The sequence below is a fragment of the Synchiropus splendidus genome, chromosome 4 (genome assembly GCF_027744825.2).
Source record: "Synchiropus splendidus isolate RoL2022-P1 chromosome 4, RoL_Sspl_1.0, whole genome shotgun sequence".
NCBI lineage: Eukaryota > Metazoa > Chordata > Actinopteri > Syngnathiformes > Callionymidae > Synchiropus > Synchiropus splendidus.
In genome coordinates this window covers 14,058,218-14,078,011 of record NC_071337.1, presented here as the reverse complement: position 1 = coordinate 14,078,011, position 19,794 = coordinate 14,058,218, and the positions used below count along the sequence as shown (strand labels likewise).

The 19,794-nt window shown below is 41.2% G+C and overlaps 1 protein-coding gene across 3 annotated transcripts in view; it reads right to left on the bottom strand.

The window, feature by feature from the left end:
* The window catches only part of necab1 (N-terminal EF-hand calcium binding protein 1), a 28,283-nt gene that overhangs the window by 1,410 nt on the left and 7,079 nt on the right, over nucleotides 1-19,794 (bottom strand). For all 3 annotated transcript variants that reach the window (XM_053861420.1, XM_053861421.1, XM_053861419.1), the window contains 9 exons: nucleotides 15,906-15,931; nucleotides 15,629-15,726; nucleotides 11,238-11,374; nucleotides 6,856-6,977; nucleotides 6,039-6,115; nucleotides 4,820-4,867; nucleotides 3,929-4,041; nucleotides 2,604-2,681; nucleotides 100-191 (listed from right to left, as the gene is read on the bottom strand). In XM_053861420.1, coding sequence (XP_053717395.1) covers nucleotides 100-191; nucleotides 2,604-2,681; nucleotides 3,929-4,041; nucleotides 4,820-4,867; nucleotides 6,039-6,115; nucleotides 6,856-6,977; nucleotides 11,238-11,374; nucleotides 15,629-15,726; nucleotides 15,906-15,931 — 791 coding nt within the window. The remainder of the gene's footprint in view (nucleotides 1-99; nucleotides 192-2,603; nucleotides 2,682-3,928; nucleotides 4,042-4,819; nucleotides 4,868-6,038; nucleotides 6,116-6,855; nucleotides 6,978-11,237; nucleotides 11,375-15,628; nucleotides 15,727-15,905; nucleotides 15,932-19,794) is intronic.

Genomic DNA, 19,794 nt, shown 5'->3' with positions numbered 1-19,794 from the left:
TAAAAAAATCTACATTTGCAATTTCACAAAATCTTTATCAGGCTAATACTATCCACAGCCTTTTCACTGTGACTGCAAGATGATGAGTCTAAACCTTACCAGGGACCAGCATGGTGGTGATGGTCTCTGGAGTCTCCAGGAAGTCCACGTTTGCCCTCTGGAAGGTCTTACTGTAGTTGGTCTGCAGGTGGCTGGACAGAAAACAGCATTATACAGTGGCTGCACAGACTGACACAACGTTTGACTCTTTGCTATCGTCTTTTTAAAGATGTGGAAAGCCATATTAGACCCTGGATCACAGGTGCTAAGCACAATGCATGGGGGCCATAATCGGCCCGCCAGATCCTTTTAAATGGCTTGTAAAACCTAAATGCAGTTGGCTCAAAGTGTTTTTATTTGTAATTTAAATCCAAAAACTAGGCTGCGTCCAATGATTTTGATGTCATGACCCACAACAACAACGTCCATTGTGGGTCAGTTAACAAGCTGTTTTCTAGGTTTCAATTTTTGTACAGTGGTACCTCGGTTTTTGAAGTCTGTTTTTTTCCCGGACTTCAAAGAAATATGAGTTCGAATAAAAATTTAGAGATTTTTTTGCTTTGGATTTTGAACGAAAATCCAGAACTCAAATGCCCCCGAAAAAAGCCAGAAAAAACACGTAAACGTGCGCGGACTGAGCAGCTGACCCACAATGTGCTCTGTTATTGTGTATAACGCAGCCTCTGTATGCAGACGTGTCCCGTTAGCTCCATTTACTGACGTTTTTTTCTTCATATTGAGGTGTAAAACCTTTCCTGTCTCCACACTGGACCGTGGGAGAGTGTCACAGGGGAGGTGCCCGTCGGCAGGAGCTGGGACAGGGATGAGGCGAGTCTGGGACAGAGCGTGACTTGGTTTATGACTTTGTCACAGCCAAACTGCACAGAAGCGCACATTCAGAGCTGGACACGCACCGGGCACCTCTTCACTTCTGGAGAGACGTCACTCACTCGGCAACCCCTCCCACATGCAGCGGCCACACACATAGAGGAACAGCGCACCTGCAGCAGACACTCTACATTCACTCCTACAAAAGCCTATTTTAACGCTTGGAACGCATTATTTCTTTTTCCATTCATTGTAATGGGAAAAATCGATTCAGATTTAGAACAAATCGCTTTTTGAACGGCCTTCTGGAACGGATTGTGGTCGAGAACCGAGGTACCACTGTATTTTCCAAGCCTCTTGCAACTAGTGTTATTTATTTTACTTTATTTTATATGTAAGTGTCTGTTAGCACTTAGCTAACATGTGTATCAATGGTATTTCCACAGAGTGTGCTGCGAACACAGCGTCCATCAGTATGACGTGTTTTTGTTGTGCAGTTTACAAGATATTAAGCCATGTAACAAAGGTAGCAGCTGTTATACTGTTTGTCAATTGGAGGACGGTCCCTAGGCTACCGTCATGCGCATCTGTGGAGTTTACCCAGAGAAAACCATGGAATTGCTTTGGCTGAAATGCTTTTGTGCTGCAAGGGTTGTGTTCCGACACACTGTATTTGAGTTACTCAAGAGCCAAGAGCCAACTTCACTCAAATCGATCCCCTGCCTGCATCTCTATTTGTAAGCTTATACATAGTACATGACCTTTTAAATCTTGAAACTCAATTTGGTCATGCAGCAACCACCTCAGTACTTAAAACCTGTTCAATCGATCGAGAGAAAACATAATCCTAAAACTTGTTGATAAAAATGTAGTATTTTTACATGAACAAACTTCAACACCAAAGTACCTAAAAGAGTATTGTGCTTGTTACAGGGACAGTCCTCTTTTAAGCAACAGCTTCACACTGTTTATACCGTTGCCACTTCCCTAAACAACAAGCAGAGCCACATGTCTCTCTGAGGGAACATTGCTTCAAAGTGGCCCTTAAAGCACAATCATCTACTTGTCGCACTACTTCTAGAAATGTCTGATTACTCCCTTTAAGAAGGTTATGTTTTCCATGCCGTTAGTTCGTTCAAAATAACATTACAGGCTTGGATGAAACGTTCAGGTAATGGGACAAGGAATGGAGTGATCCATGGATCCTGGATCCAGGAATTTAAAAAAAGGATGATATAACATTGGGAGAGATGACCATTTTGGCACTTGGATCCAGGATACTGTCATTGGGAGATTGTGTTGGGGGTGGACTGAAGCTGCTTGGCAGTTGGAGGTTTGCACTCCCTGAGTGCCTTTCTTGTAGTCAATACCATTTTTTGCACAAGTTGGTTGGTTGGGTCTTGACAAAAATGAGCCTGTAGGTTGTCAAAGGCTGGCTAGTCATAAAACCTATAAGAGTTTGAACTGTTGCAGTGCATCATGAGACTTTGCATAATTGACTAATTTGGACCCAGAAGTCATGTGTGTGAAACATCATGAGCCCAGATTGAGCCCAGGACCTGGTGGATCTTGATCATGAATTAAAAAAATGGGACTCCCAAGGCCTGGCAACAGATGAGCAGTGGAGCCGGAACAAAGCTGAGTGTGAGGAACAGACTTTTACAGGAGCAGCAGGAGAACAGTTTGGTTCCGTTCGAGGGTTCCTCAGTCACGACGTGGCACTGGGGAGGACTTACTTCTTCCACACGTTGTTGTGCTCCCAAAATTCATAGAGGAGGAATCGTGATTCACCAGCCAGTCGCTGAACTGTGATGCTGCCAAATGCAAAAACAAGAGAGAAGACAAGTCATCCACTTGCTAATTAGACTGCCGCGCCGCGTCCCCCGATGACCTGCAGCTGCTAATTGTCTTTCACGCAGCCACGGCCGCGTTCCTCTAAAGGTGAGGTGGCATGATGTTTGTCTGTTTTTAAAACACAAGATCGACACGACAGGACGCATAAGCTTCATGTTAAGCCCGGGGCTGCAACGTTTAGCACAAATCACACTGGCTTTATTATCGCTTCAACTGAGCACCAATTTAGCAGCAGCCGGATGACGTGACCAGCCTCAGAGCACAAATATGTAAATGTTCGTGTAAGATTATGAGTCTTTACTTAAGATGTGTTTAGGTAGCTCTCGCGTCAAATAGAAACTGCAGTTTTAATCGGCGTTGAAATATCTAAAATTTAAAGTTCCTTCAAGCAAGAGAAGACTGTATTTTGTGAAGGTTTTCCCTTGCGTGTTCAAGTCTTCTCCTGCAACTCCATGGATCCAGTGAAGGCAAGACATTGTATGGAAAATTACTAATACTTTCATTCATCTTTATTCCTCGTATTTATATTGTTTATTTAACGTGACACTGCAGCCTACTTTCGTGTGTTTGTGGCATGTGTTTGACAGGTAACTGTGTGTTTCGCCCCCAGTTCAGTGATGCCTTCAGTTCTTCCTTCGTTCTACATTTGTTCCTCTCATGAATGAATAGTTTATGTTGACTGTCGTTTAGACTGGCTAGTGACTACACTTGGGTTCTGTTCAAAAGACTAAATAAGTGTAGATTTGCTGTGCCAAAATCCACGTCATTGCTGCCAATTTACAATGCATTTTTCAAAAGAAACAGAAGCCAACAAAAGTTTAAAACCTCAAACCAGATTGACAGGTGTGAGGCAAATCGGTATTATAAAATAAAGCAGAGTAAAGGTTGTGATTCCTTATCTGCCTTTCATTCCTGTATTGGGGATGCTGGCTACAATTGCAGGTTACCAGTCCTTCACAGGCCAGGTACAGACACCACTCAGACTCACAGCTTCAGAAGTCATGTGGTGACTTTGAAGTCATGGAGGAGTTTAAGGACGTCGCTAAGCTTCTCCTCTCTTTGCCTTCATTGATATTCTGAGCATAGTTTGATCAGTGGAGGCACCGTTTCAGTGACAATGTGCTCCACTCTTTTTAGAGTGGGATTTTGGAACATGTATTGTGAAGACACAATGACTCTTGAAAGAAATGAGAGAGAAGTGACTGACTGCAAGCATCCGGTCTGGGCACAGGTACAGTCCATGTACTGTCTGAGGGCCAGACGAAACTCCTCCAGCTCCTCCTCCAGAACTGAGAGCTGCCGCTGGACGATCAAGATGTGCTGTTGAAACACACACGGATACAAGACTCTCAGTGTGAAACACTTGCATGAAGTACCATGAGAAATTGGTACGATTCAGAAAAATGTGAACAGTATCACACAATACTGTCTTCAGAGGAACATTATGTTGGGTAGACACCATTCGTATCTCACAATGAAGAGAGTCGAACACCAATTTAGCCTGTTGACTTCCATCTACCGTCCAACATGAGATTTTTGCAGCTCAATATTAGTCCCTTTTGTTGACCAGTCTAATCTGACATAAAAGTAATCGACTTAATAGTGTTAACAGAGACAGCAGGTCCTGCTTGTAAGTACTGCGAGTGAACATGTTGGGGGACTGCTTCTATTATCTTATTATATAATGCGTCGCAGCTGAGCAGCAGTCACATGACTGGCTCCAGAGGAAAAACTGGGTTTGACATCACATCCTAAAATATCTTTCTGAAGCATGGGTTTGCTGTGGGGCCTTGTCGATCGTTGAAAATCGCATCACATGCATTTCGAAGTTGAGGAATGTATGTCCTGGTGACAGTATCAGAAATAAAACACAGAGGTGGTTGCCATCATTTTCGGTCAACATCATATTCAGAGAGTGCTGGGAGGTATTTTCAGTTGACCACAGAGAGAGAAAGGAGAGAGGGGAATTGCTTCCCAGAAGTTTCAGTCTCGCTGTTTCTATGACGACCGAGTCACACTCATCATCCTTGTTCTTCCCTGTCACCCAAGATCCAGCATGTGAGAACCCTGGGACCTCATAAAAAGTCAGATAACACACCAGTTTACTCTCCAACACCTCTTCTTCCACTGGCTCCAGTCGAATCTCCTGCAGACAAAGAGAGCCATTCTTGTTATTTTGGATTATTTCTTCTCTTTTATACCAATATTTTTGGTCATTGTTCCCACCACTGCAGAATGGTACGTTTCAAATAGTGTTTTTACAATGTGTATAACACGAGAAATCAATAGTGATGGTGGATGAATGGTATTAGAAGAAACTATAAACAGTGGTAGACAAATATTTTCAGACACCCTAAAAATTTGGCACAATCTCAAAATTCCTGAATATTTTTTTGTAGTGTGTTTCAAAAGGTGCGGCCACATTATTCAGACACAGCCAAATACAAATTATATCTATTTTTGTTTTTTGTTTACAAGGAAAACTAGCACAACTAAATTCTTCCCAGTTTCAATATATCAATTCTCAACATTGAACAAATCTTCTTTCTTCTTTTCCTTTTGGCTTCTCCCTTCAGGGCCACAGCGGATCATCTTCCTCCATCTCACCCTGTCCTCTGCTTCCTCTTCTCTCAAACCTACAAACCTCATGTGCTCCTTCACCACCTCCATCAATCTCCTCTCTGACTTTCCTCTCCACCTTCTGCCTGGCAGTTCCAACCTCAACATCTTCCTACCAATGTACTGTCTCTCTCTCCTCTGTACATGTCCAAACAATCTTCATCTAGCTTCTATGACTTCGTCTCCTGAACACCAGACATGTGCTGTCCCTCTGATATACTGCTCCCTGATCCTATCCATCCTGCTCACTCCTAGAGAGAACCTCAGCATCTTCATCTCTGCTACCTCCAGCTCTGCCTCCTGTCTTTTCCTCAGTGCCACTGTTTCCAAACCATAGAACACTGCTGTTGCATTGTTCAACATTGAACAAATAAATAAATAAATAAACCATCACATAATCAAATGAATAGTTATAGTACAATAGGAGTCCAAAAACTTGTTTCCACCACTGTACTGTTCCAGACCGCTTGTGCCATTTTTGATCCAGAACTTGGAAGCCTGCATTTGTTTACGTTGTGGACTCCTAAACACTACGGTTCACTCGAGTCGTCCTCCGTGTGCATAGTGAGTGTGCAGACGCTGGTGGTTCATTCAGGGAGATGATGAAGGTAACAACTCGGGAGTGAGAGGGAAGAAATGTGTGGCGCATGCAGTGAAATTAGAAACATGCAGAGAAGCACTTCAGGGAAAGCCATCACCTTTTGTTCTAGGCGATCAATGAGCTTCTGCAGTCTATTGACCTGGACAGTCCACTGGCCGTCTTCCTCATACACACCTGCCGGACACAAAGCTGGTTAAAAATCACACGCAGAGGAAGCAGCTAAGAAAACAGACTGGAGCTGATGTGAAGCCGACGACAGTGTCACCAGGATCTAATAACAGGATGGAGAAGCTAAATTTAAACACTAACATTGTAGACAAAGAGAAACACCTGGAGGCAAAAACAATTACAAGAAGAGAAAGGTGACAGAGTGTCCTCAGTGGAAGGTTGAACTGATTGAAGTGATTTCTAAATTTGTCTTTGTCATTGCATCAAGTCTGCAGGTTAAGCCTGTCCAAACTCACCATCGATATTGCAACGGACTTATGAAAGCCAGTTCAGTTTTCTGTTGTATCTACCGTGGAGATATTTTCTTTCCGTCTCGAAATGATCTTTTGTTTAGCTGTCGTGACAAATATCATACGTACTCATCCTCATGAATTATCTTCTATCCACGCCATTAATGAGGACACAATGGAGGGAGTCTCAAAGCTGGGGACCCCTGGAGGAAATCAGAGTGCCTGGAGGAGACCCACCCAAGTGCGCGGGGGACATCTGAGCTCCACACATCAGTTCCCCTATGTTCTCGCAGAGCTGCCATAGTGTGGTGAAGTTACATAACTACGAGCGCTGCTTATGCAACATGACTGATTCTGTCACGCCGCTATTGTTGTACAGCAACTCGTCTTAATTAAAACGTTCCCCTTACATAAGAGAGGCTGAGCAAGATGAAGCCTTCATGTTCAAATCCTCACCTGAATTCACCAGGCTGAGTATTGGATTGTTGGGCGACAGACTGCTGTTCCTCTGAAGCCGTCTGTTGGAGCGACGACCCGACCACTGGATGGACAAAACCTCTGGCTTCAAAGGACCCTGTCTGGAAACAGATGAGGAAGACGGTTGGTCTTTCACCGGGATCATCTTTGAAGAATCCTTAAACACCCAGGGAAAAACTCAAATATTCACATTACACATCCAAAACCAAGTTACCAGGTCATTCAGAGGGATCACAATAGTCGCTGCTTTGTAAATGTTCCGTTTTCAGATCTGTTCATGGATACAGCTTCCTCCAAAGGAGTCAAAGATCAAAGTGATGACTGTCTCAGTAGCAACAATAAGAATATGAGCCTTTATAATAATAAAGTGTTTTGCGATTAGTACTGGTTATGCAAAACTCATGCTACTCAGAGAACAATTATTTGGCTCTTTGGAATAACAATACTTAATGACACTTCTACAATGTAAAGCATTTTGTGGACCAAAACATTTAGTACTTTCTAAGTATAAATGTCTATAACTGTCCAACACGCTGAGGTTGGGCTACATTGAGATGACAGCCTACAATCTAAACTATAGGTTTTCTTTAATGCAGCCTGACATCATTGACATCATCGCCCCCGCAGGGTGATGTTGCCTCACATTTTTTTATTTAATGTAAAAACCTGAGGGGACGTGAGCTTTTGTTTCCTGAATAGGCAGAATTCTGTTCCTCCTTCGTCGTCTGGCGACCGCATGTGAACCATATGTTCAATGAATTGGAGCGATAAAACCTTTCTAGCTGACTGGGAATCTAAAAATATACCCAACAGTCCATGATGATTGGTGAGCTTCAGAGTGAGATCACTTCCATGTGTTGTCCAAGGGTCATTGATTTTTTTTATCACTAGTTTATCACTCACTATAGTGACGTAACATCAGTGCTGGTGTTGGGTGTTTTGGCCTTTTCTCCTGTCAAACTCTTTAATCGTGCGCCTTTTTTTCAGGAGCCCTGAGGTGGAACTCTCTACAAAGCCCTCAAGGTCCACCGCCACTGGGCACACTTTCACCTTCCAATCCCACTCCTTGGTTTCTGCCACTGCTCTCTTTCCAGTGACTCAAAGATCACTCAAGTCAGATGAGTGCATTGAAATATATCTTAACAGTTTGGAAATATTTTGAATCCTGCATAAGGTTGAGTTCAGGTTGCATGTGTTTGATTTATTAATGGAGTCTCTTGATAGGACATCCTGACCTGGATATTTCAGCACAGCTGCAGCAGAGGAGGAAGTAGCAAAACAAAGAAACAGGAATATTCATTTTAAAACAGGAAATTCTTGCATATATTTAACAATTAATCTGACTCAGGTTTGACGATTGACAGTGATCAGACAGTCTGTTCCCAACCCTAACCCTACTGGCAAAGCAGTCTGATTTGATGGATGCAAAATGGGGACTGTACATGAAGCTTAGGTCCACGCTAGTTTCTAGATGCTCCAATAGTATTTTTACCATTTTTCAAGTCATGGCACACTTCATTCACTGAAAAAATCCTGAGGTTCACCACCAAAGGAACCTTGGCCAAAGCTCAGTTGTGCTTAGTTGAAAGTCCTGTAGAAAATCCCTTTTAATTTGTGAAGAATTGTAGCTACTGACAATCAACTATTTTGGCACGGTTTGGACTGTTTTTATTTCTATCTATTTACCATGATTGTATTCTATTATGGGGAATAACCAAACAAATCTTTAACAGCTCTTCACATTTTGGAGCGCTTTTAGTTGGTTCCGCCTTTAGTTTTGAGCCAACTTTTAGGCAAAGGTTGATGGTTTACGTGTGTCAATAAAGTTTTGAAGTGAGACGTCAAAACTTTACATTAGCTGACGTTGACCACACAGTCAACACATTTGACCAGCTTCTCTGCTGAGGGCCACCATGCACCACACAGCTGCGAGTCAATGCATCAGCATAGATCCATGCAATCTCCTCACATTGGTACATTGTCAACACGTTCACATTTTTCATTCATGATTTAATGCCATCATATCGCCCACCTCTGTCTCTGGACAAATGAGGTGAAACGGCACACCTGACTCTCATGGCACACTGCTGAAAAACACTTGGAAAAACACTGCTGTAATATATGTCAGGCCGGGGTTACCACTGTGTGTTCATACCCATTAGCTCCTGGCCTTCAGAGTCTCTTCACACCTGCAACCTCTGAATCCCATTTAAAGCCACCAGAGAAACAGAGAGCTGTTTGCAGGGGTAGAGTGCCTGCGTCGACTTGAGGGAATTTCTGAAGTGTGGTGACTTGTACGAGACAGCTCAAGGAAAAGAGGCAGCTCCGGGACTGAGGGGTCAGCTGCACTTGGGCACATGAAATAACATGAGAAGCACTGAGGCATAGACAAGGAGCGTCCGGAGAGACCAGATGTCCAGTCATTTATCAGTCTTCTGCTGTCAGAAGAATCTCCTCAACTTGCTGATATTAAAAGAAGTTTACATGTATTAAAATCGAGTGCAGCTTCGGACAGAAGGACATTGTGTGAGGGAGTTCCTTTTGTCCTTACTCTGCCTTCCTACCTTTCTTCCAACAATAGCTCTCTTGTTGGCTAGTTTCTTTTCATCATGTGTTTAAAGGGGACCTAAGATCGGTCTTGAAGAAAAAAAAAGTAAAAAAAATCCATCAGCTATCAAATAAAAATGTGCCAGAGAGACAGTGTTTCAAAGCTTCAAAGTCTTCATCTATAAATGTTGACCACTTCCTTTAAGGAAGTTTCTGAGGTGTTCCCTTTGGCGTATTTCTCATTTTCTCCTATTGCAACGGAGTGAGCACCTCATTTATCCACCTCATGAAAGGTAGTGGTTCGTCTGATTTCCAGATGCATTACGATGAGACAATGTGCAAGAAGACTCCTGAATGCCATTGCTCTCTTTTGCCCCGTTGACAGTTCTATCCCACTTGTTACAACTCCAAGCACAGGTGTTAAACAGTTTGGTTCGAAGAGAGACACTGGGTTTTTACAACAAGGACAAGGACAGACAGTGGCATATCTTTTTGATCGTCGGTCATTTGAGTAATGTGTCCTGTGTAATATCTTAAACTGCATTAATCCATGTCTGATACATACAGATGTAGAGTGGATGGCTGAGATACAATTTTCCCAGGTGTTGTTTGATATGTTACTGTTTAAATCAAGTTCCCAGATTTCTCTGAGTGCATTTCTTGTTGGGAGGCCAGCGTTATAAATAATCTTATATCTTTTGGAAATCAAACCATTTTGGAGTGGGGTTTAAATTCAGGAGGTCATACATGTGTCTTTATCTGGGGGTTCTGATACGATGAAAAAAAAAAAGTATATATATATATATTTATTTATTGATATTTTATTTTAGTATTTGAAAAAGTGTCTCTCTGGAATATATATATTATGCTCAACATTTCAGACATGAGTAAAATGATTAAGGGAAGACTTCAGAATGGAGCACCATCAGGATGTGAGACTCACTGCTTCACGTGGACTTTGACATTAGAAACAAGTCACTCGGTGGAAATGCAGGATAGGTCCCCGAAGTTTATTGTGGAAAATGATGAGTCATCATGACTCAAAAAGATATGCATGAGTGACAGGAAGCAGGCCAGACCTCCCCCTTGGTGTAGAGCGATTCAACCTACTGATACAACTCATGATTCACCACGGATCAAGGGATAAATATTACAGAGAGAAATTCAACATTCTCAATTTGTGCAGGAAAATATAAAGAAGTGGTTTTGAAAAAGCGAGAGAGATTGATGCTGAAGAGATTGTTTAATGTATTGAAAATATTTATATAAAATTTAAATTTTACAAGAATTTCCAAGTACATTCAGAGACCCTGGCCATTGTGTAGTGAAAAACATCCCTGAACAAAAGCAAACAGACTGCTTTTCATTGCTTTTGTTCAGGGATTCCTCCATGTTTGTTGTTGTTGTTATCATCCTAGCTGCCACGTGTCTTGTGCATCAGTGTGAACTCCTGCACTTACAAAGGTCTTGTGTTGTCTGGAGAGCAAACTGTTAAATTAAATTAAATTACATTTAAAAAATGAATTAAAATTGAAACTAATGTGTCATATATATATATATATATATATATATATATATATATATATATATATATATATATATATATATATGGCCATCAGGGGAGCCAGTGGGATGATCTAAGCTCATCAAAAACAAAAGGATGAAATGTAAATCAGATGAAGAGCAAGACAGAAGTGAAGGTGTGCTGAGACACGTAACTACGGCTGACAGTGTTAAATACTCCGGCCACTTCTCTGCAGGCTAATTGTGTGAGTGGGCAGTGGTGAGGAGAGGACAGGCGGATCTGTGCTCACTTCTCTTGGCGAGTCTGCTCGGCTGTGGTTTCCATAGCACACTCCAGGGAGCTTTGCAGGGACTGCAGTTGATTGGTGGTCTCCTTCAACAGAAAGCGCGTCACAAACTGCTCCAGATGGGTGGACTCCTGGTACTCCTGTGGATCATATCCAGGGATAAAAGGATTATGGCCACCAGTCACTCCTCCCCCAGTATCTGAGATAACAATCGGTGAAGAGCTTCACTTTCACACTTTCATGGAAATAATGAGGAGTGTGAACATCCTCTGCGGTGTTCGCTCAGCTAATCATGCCCTGAAAGACACCAGGAGAGGCGGACCAGCAGACTGGATCAGGGTTTGACATGGCTGTCTCCTGCAGAGTGCACCTCCTCACAGAAACCTCCAGCAGTCATAAGCAACCATAAGCCCCTCATCTGAGATCTGGCTCTTTCAGTCGCGACACTAAGAAAGTGACCACGGGTGTGAAAATCAGCATAGTGAATATGTCAACAATCTACAGGCCTCGCTTTTGGCTTTGCTTTCTATACAAACCAGTAATTTATACAATTTATTATTTAGTTAATTTGTCATAATGTATTTACTTATATTTTATGTATTTATTTATTTATTTTGTCACAATGTTCGTATATATATATATATATATATACATATTACGGGTATTTAGTTGTCCTCTGTCTTTTTTTTTGTTTTTTTTTCAATGATGCTTTGTGGATGTCTTATGTTTGTTGTGTATCTTTACTGTCTTTGCTATGTGTCAGTGTCTTTGTTGTCATTGGTTGCCCTGATATGTTCATTTTCCTCACTGTTTTTTTCCAGGACAACTTAAGGCCTTTGACCTAAGACTCGAAGAACAAGCGCATGTGTACTGAAGTGATGTGTTTTATAACATAAGACCTCCAGTTATATTCAGATCGATCTGGATGTCTCTCCAGCATTTGGGAGGCAGAGGAGGAGACAGTTGTGACCCATTGTTTCAATACAACCCACGATTGAGGGAAGAGCGAGCAGATCTGTTGATACTGAACAGCGTGGACAGGCGGGTGGCAGCATGTCCTGGATATACACTGGACGTGACCCATAGGTAGTCAACAGTTATGACACAAGTATCTGTAAAAAACAGAGATCCCGATCCTCTAGCAACTAATCCAGTTAAATTCCAGTGAATTTGTCCACGAGAGACTCAGTACAGTGTTGCTTCCTGTCCATGTAGAAGGATCCCTGCTGAGAAAACTAGGGCACCTAGTGAATGCACCTGATATTATCAGTCTGTTGAAAGGCCATTTTAGATATACATTCATATGAGCCAGTAAGCTCCTGCCAGCGGCTTGTGTTCACACATTGTGAAGGCCAGTACACACTTGCTGCACCATTAAGTTAGGTTAGTGCAAGCCAACCATGTGACCTGCGATGTTATACGACTTAAAGAGAAGTTCCAAGGAGGGAGGTCCCAACGGTCTCTAGAACCAACTAGGATGCACAGTGGGAGTGGGTCATATGCCCATTCAATGCCTGGGCTCAGATGGCTTTCAAAAGGCCTGATGAAAACAGATCACCCACAAAAGTTCCAAGAGTTTCTCCAAATCATGGCACACAAGTTGGTTATTTAACATCATCGCTGGAAGAAAAATCTGTGTGAACGCCTAAAATATCTTGGCATTAATATCAGAGCGCAATTAAAATCCCCTCTTGAAATAGTTCAGTATTTATAGCTGGACACGTCATTTGTTTAACTCCGCCACATTTCTAAGTTTGATGGAAACACACTTACATCGATGCGCAACAGCTCACAATGCAAACGTGCGCCGTGACCACCCCCTGAAACACATGCTCCGGCCATCAATTTGTGACTTCATGCAGCCTATTTTCTCCGAGCCGATGTTGAAAGAAAAAAAAAGAATAAATTGGGAAGTGAAGACAAACGACTCTCCAGGTGTTCCTGCAGCAACACGAGCAGTGCGGAAACTCTTTCATCATCCGCAGCAGTAACTTCATTTGAAAGTTATTGGCTTGGTCAATATCTCCACACTTCTATGCAATCTGCACGGGGTAATGGGTTTTCTTATAGCTCTGATATCGATTTCTGGCAGATGGGAGGAAATAGCAGCCAAACTCAGATGCTGAAATTGATAGTAGCAGCATTTCATGTTCTGGTTTTCTTTTGTTACCAATGAGAGCAGACAAATTGTTTTAAAGGTCCACAGCAAGAGGGATCATTACTTTCCGAATGTCCGAACAGCCTGTTCCGCCTCTCCTGCTGTCTCGCTGAATACACACTCTGTTCTCCGGTAGCACCAAGGATTGATTTTCACACCACACCGCGGCTCTGATGTTTGTTTGCAGGATTTAAGTTGCTCAGCCTGCTGATGAAGATGTGATTCTCAGGAGAAAAACGGTGGAAGGGACACTACAAGGTGGGAGTTTTCCTTAATATCTTTTTTTGTTTTTAATTTCGGATTTGGTTTACATGGTTTCCTCATGTAAATAAATGAAGTGAACACCTGCACATAAGTCTTCATTAGTATTCATATCTATTTATAGTTAGTTCCACATTTTATTGTAGTGCAATTGTTGGAATGCTCATTTTTATTTTGACTGCATTATTTGCAGCTGTTCCCCTTCTTCTAAGCTCCTCTTCATCAGATGTTTGGTCAAATAGTTGTGTTGTAGTGTACGGTAAAGTCTAATTCTAAAAATTAGAATTCAGAGTAGAATTAAAGATGAAACACATGATAGTCAATATAAATAAATCAATATGCTGGCAACACATTAATGCAAAAAAAAAATCACCTTTAAGAAAATAAATAGAAAATTAAATGAAAAAATAATGTCTGAAAAAAATTGTCATTTATTAATGTTATTTACGGTTATTCAGACTAATAAAAATTAAGGACGTATTTACAATATTTTTCATTATTAAAAATCATAACAAAATAAGTACTATATTTGATTGAACAATGTATCTCAAAATACAGTAAAATAAAATAGAAATTAAAAGAAAAAGTGATAAAGAAAATTTTGTATAAATGTTCACATGTTTATAAATGTGAATTAAAATGTCATTAAATTTTTTTTTACAGTGAATTGAAATGTGAAAACCAAATTATATTTAAAAAAATCAGCAGCAGCTTGACAGTTCAGTTTCACTTTGACTTCACAAGGGCTGGATAATGTAGTTTGTGGCTCAGTCATGTCACTGTGACAGATCTTTTTCTCATTTACTGGCCTGTTCTTCTCTAAGAAATGATCGAGTCTTTGATACCTTAGAGAACTGTGTAACAAGCTCATTCATATTGTCCTCTTTCTGCCTTCATCCTCTATTAGAAAGCTTTCTCTGCGAGACTACATACAGTGTGTACTCAGAAATGCAGTAAAAAATCATTATCATTTCCCAATGATAATGTTGGTCACAGTCCACTGATGAAAATCAAAACTTGGATCTCCTCCTCAAAGACTCGCCTCACGAGCATGGATTTCAGGATCATCCCAACAGTCAAGAGTACGTACTAGACTCTTCCGGTGAGGAGGAATAACGGCTTAGTCAGCAAATCACAGCTTTCAGTCTGAGAAAAAGTCACGTTTTCATAATGAGTCTTCGATGCCCCGTCATCTGACTGATGTTAATCTGACTAATGGCTGATGCCAGGGATCCAGCTGGGATTGAGAATTCCGTGCTGGGAGAAGCGCTGGCTTCACTGAGTGATTCACATGTTATCAATTGTCGCATGGTATGAGGTTATGTTCACTGAGGGCCGAAATGTCAGATGACGCAAGCAAAGCAGGACCTGTCGCCTCGTGAAGCCTGTGGAAAGTTACATAAAGAGATGTGCACTGAGGTTTAAAACTGACTTGTGATAGGAGTGAGGCGATGAGGTGATGTGACAGTGTGAAGTAGTCAGTCGTTCATTTGAATGAGAAGCAGCAGGAAAAGAGTTGGTTTTAGGGAAGTGTAATAATCCAAAAGAAACCATAACACACTAGACAACACTCCTTCATATCCACCCCTATCTATCTATCTATCTATCTATCTATCTATCTATCTATCTATCTATCTATCTATCTATCTATCTATCTATCTATCTATCTATCTATCTATCTATCTGTCTATCTATCATCTATCTATCTATCTATCTATCTATCTATCTATCTATCTATCTATCTATCTATCTATCTATCTATCTATCCATCCATCTATGTCTAATTTAACTGTTTCCCACTTCAAAAAGGGTAAGAAGGGTTACATCTGTCTGTCTGGCTGTCTGTCTATCTATCTATCTATCTATCTATGTACAAGAACATTCTGGATGAAAATGTTTACAAACATTTCTTGAAGATATTAAGTTGAAAACTCTGCGACACTGAAACGATACAATTTTAGGAAGGACGTCTCACCTTCTTTGTTTTGTCCATGGCCTTGAGTATGGACATGTTGAGGTCTTCCAAGGCTGCTAGAACGTTCTCATATTCTCCGAGGTGCTGGGAGAAATACTCTTCAACAGGAGAGAAACCAAACCAAAGAAGAGTTAAACTATTGTGACAGCAGCTGTAGGTGTTTTGCTGCACTGGTGTGAAAACTCAGTCACTCGGCCTTTCAGGGGGTTTAGTCATGAGATCATGTGACCGTCTCTATGCCCTTGTTTACTTTCATCCAGGTGAAGCGTCCACTTACCACAGAGCTCATCTGTGTCCACGTTGCTGCCAAAACACATGACATGAGGTTAGAATAAAGATGAGGTGAGACGTCACTTCCCTGACATGGACCTATCCAAGTCATGCTCTTAGCCTGTGTTATGGATGCTGTGATGGAGAAGCATAAATAATCAGCTCATACATAACATAACAGCTCATACTAACCCGCTATAACAGCTATATCCAGGTCGCTGTGAGCTAAACTCTGTCTGGGCACCTTCTTTCAGCAGGGAAACAAGAGTAAAGCAGGTTCATGCATGAAACAGTGAAACTTGTTTACCCCCGGAGGTATAAATGTGTCATTATTTTTCAACAGGAATATCTAAGAAACTAAAAATACACATGCGCACAGGCAAAACAAGAACCCGCTCATTATTCAGCAATAGAAATGAAAGCAGTGAATTAGAATAAAATCTGCATGTACTTATAAAACTGCCGTTGATGTGACGACAATATTCAAAATATGAGAATTGAATACAGTGAGGCCCAATGGCCCTATACGATGACCGTGTGAGTGCAGAAATCAGGTAAAATGGATGGAAGGTCAAAACAACCCAGGTCCTTATCATCAGAAATAGAATTATAGGGTCATTCCCCCAGGCTCGGTCGGTCGTGAAGTCATGTGCTAATGTGTGAATGTATATGTAGTGGATGTTTACACATGGGAAGTGTCATCATCAGTTATACAAGTCCTGCTGCAATGTCAAATCAATTCTGTTGTAAATGTGCTGGCAGAGCGGGAATGGCGTGAGGGAGCCTGACACCCAACAAGCTTGGCTGAGTTACACCAAATCTGCCTTCGGGAATGGACCTAAACATGAGACAGGCTGTACAGTGCCTCCAAATAGTCAGGAAAAAAATCTTCAGCCAATGGAAATTACAGTAAATTTTAATGAATAATTACACTCTAAACATTCTTAATGTTAAGTTTATAAAAAAAGTTTAAACGGCAGAATGCCTTTTTATCCACTAAATGTAAACCTCTGGTTTCAGCTGTATATAAGCATGATGTTTTGATAAAATACAAAAAAGAAATTGTCAGACAATTGTGTGAAAACCAGTTTGCTAAGTGCAGTATGTAGGTGTGTAGGTAAGATTCTCATCTGGCGACTAAGGAGTCTTGCTGGTCTTAATGTCTGTGTGGGTGTGTACATCTTCCAGCAGTCCAAGCAGGAGAGTGGTTAAATGTGAGGTCACACAATCGATGAAGCGAGAGACTTAAGAGAGTGCAATGTTAACCACAGGGACATTTCAAAAGTTGTTGTCGTGAGGGCATGGTTGGTGTTCATGTGTCTTCTTCTTTCTCTTTTGGCTTCTCCCTTCAGGGGTGGCCACAGTGGATCATCTTCCTCCATCTCACCCTGTCCTCTGCTTCCTCTTCTCTCAAACCTACAAACCTCTTGTCTTCCTTCACCACATCCATGAATCTCCTCTTTGGCCTCTTGTTTGCCATGGTGATGGACAGGTTGGTGTTCATGTGTATAGTTTTATAAACTTTGAAGACTGATTTAATCCGTTGGATTTGATCATGCAAAACCATAATAGTTTCATGATATTGAGAAACAAACATTAAAAATGTTATTAGAGAAACTCTAATGCTGTTTGGTCATGACTAGTTATTGCATTATTTAGACAGTTGTAGGTCTGTATCATTTATATATATAGTAGAAAATGCAATACAAGTCATAAGAACATGCATGTAATTTCAAGCTAAATATATGCAATGTTCACAATCAGACAGCAGGTTAGGGTTAAGGAATGAATTAAATCCAAGCTTCAATGCTGAAACAAAGTACTTCTGGATGTGTGCTCATATTTTGGTTTTAAATCGCACATTGGATTGTCCTGCACATGAATGCTGATACAAAAATGAACATCGCTTCATGACTCACTTCCGGATAGATTGGGAATTAGTCTTCAAACCAGCTCGACCAACGCCTGAGAGTTGCATCAGGCTCTGGTAGTTGTTACATGGTCTTAAATACAGATATTGATCCATCCATTTTTAACCACTAATTTGCAACCGCCACTGAAACCAGCTTTGACTGGCTGAGCCACAGACGTCATCATGAAACTGAATGTCACATCCCTGAGGAGAGAAAGAAGACTATTCGATTTAAATCTTGGATGAATGTGTATTTACTCAGACTGTGCCATTTGATTGAGCTGAAGGAAATCCGCCCTCTGCACTCTTGCATATTAATGGGAGTTTAGCACAATAGTTGACCCCAAAACGCCTCAATCAAACATCATAATATGATGTAAAAAATGATTACTTTCTGTTAGAGAAGCAAAAGGTAGCGCGACAACTGTTCAGGTTTTCCTAAGGTGGCCGCTGCTTTGATCGCTCTGCTGCAGTGAACGATGACTGGTCTGTTTAGTACTCATTACAGATTACGTTCCATTTAGCGCTGCAACAAAAGGTCAAGGGAAAAACACCTGTTCATATTTCTAATATTCTATACAAGTGGCTCTTTAATTGTTGCTGAATAGATTCTGACACAAACAACACCATAGTGATGTTAAATATATCTGAGATGATTGTGTTTGCCTCACCGCTTCATGTTTTGGGTCACTGCTCTGCTGAGAGAGAGAATTAGCTGCTTCACAGAGCAAAAGTGAAAAGTCACAGTGGATCAACAGACATTTTCACTCCACTGCAGCTGCTCCAAATGAAAACAAAATCCCTGAAATCCTGTCAAATGGACCATTTCAGAATGATTGTTCTTACCGTCCTGCTTTAACACTGCATCATTCAGCAGCTAACCCAACTGATAGAGTTGTTTTACAAGTAAATGTCACAAAGTATGAAGGGTGGGATGGACATGTGGGGAAGAGAAATGGGGAGGTAATGTTGCTGGAAATACCAAGTAAAAAGAGTAGAGGAAGGGAACCCATGTGGTGCATGGATGAGGTAAAGGAGGGCATGAAGAGGTTGGGTGAGACTGTGTGCGTGAAGATGGAGGAGGCTGATGGGAAATGCAGTTATTTTTTCATTTTTCTAACACCTTTTGAGAAACACTATTTTACCATTTCATTTTTTAAATTAGCCATTCACATTTTACAGGAGGACAGAAGTGGATGTTATTTGGAAGTAGGAAGACATTGTGACCTGCAGTAACAATAATGGCGAGATAATGGCGAACAGAGGGAGGAACTGAAGGTCAGCGGTAGCAAGACTGCGCTGAGCCAAGCTGGATGGCTACATGCTACTTTACGGTTGCAGGCAGTGAAGGTGCTAAAGGTCAATCATTAAAAATAATAGGCATCAGGAAACAAGTGAGATGAGAGAGCGTTTACAAAACCGAAGAGGAAGTGTTGGAAAAAAAGTGCTGATGCCAGTGTACATTTTATCACCTGCATTAAGGAGACACATCTGAAAAGCTTTTACAGTCTCTTTGTGTGTCTCCGTTACACATACAAGACAAAACACATTCACTTTCCTTCCAAGAGGTCCATGCTGACAGTTAGGGTGAGAAGAAGGAAGCTTTTCTTGGGCCTTTATATACTCAAAAGATGACTGATGAGTAGAATTCTTTGGATAATTTGAGATGAATATCTGTGTTTGGAGCACCGATAACTCAAGGTAATGTAAACAGATACAGATTAATCCTGACTATATTTTACCCTGGTGGCCGAAACTTCACTCCTAACAACACCATAATTACTGATTATTAATAGTAAATAAGGACATAATTATTTTAATAATCGTTAATATGCGTTCACCAATATAAGCGTTATTGGATTCATATGTAAAAGTCGACACTATTTTGGCACTCATTTATATTACTGTAAATTCCATGCTATTGAGCCCACCTGTCCACAGGCCACACCCACCAATGTTAAGACCGAAAAAGGATTTCTGCATA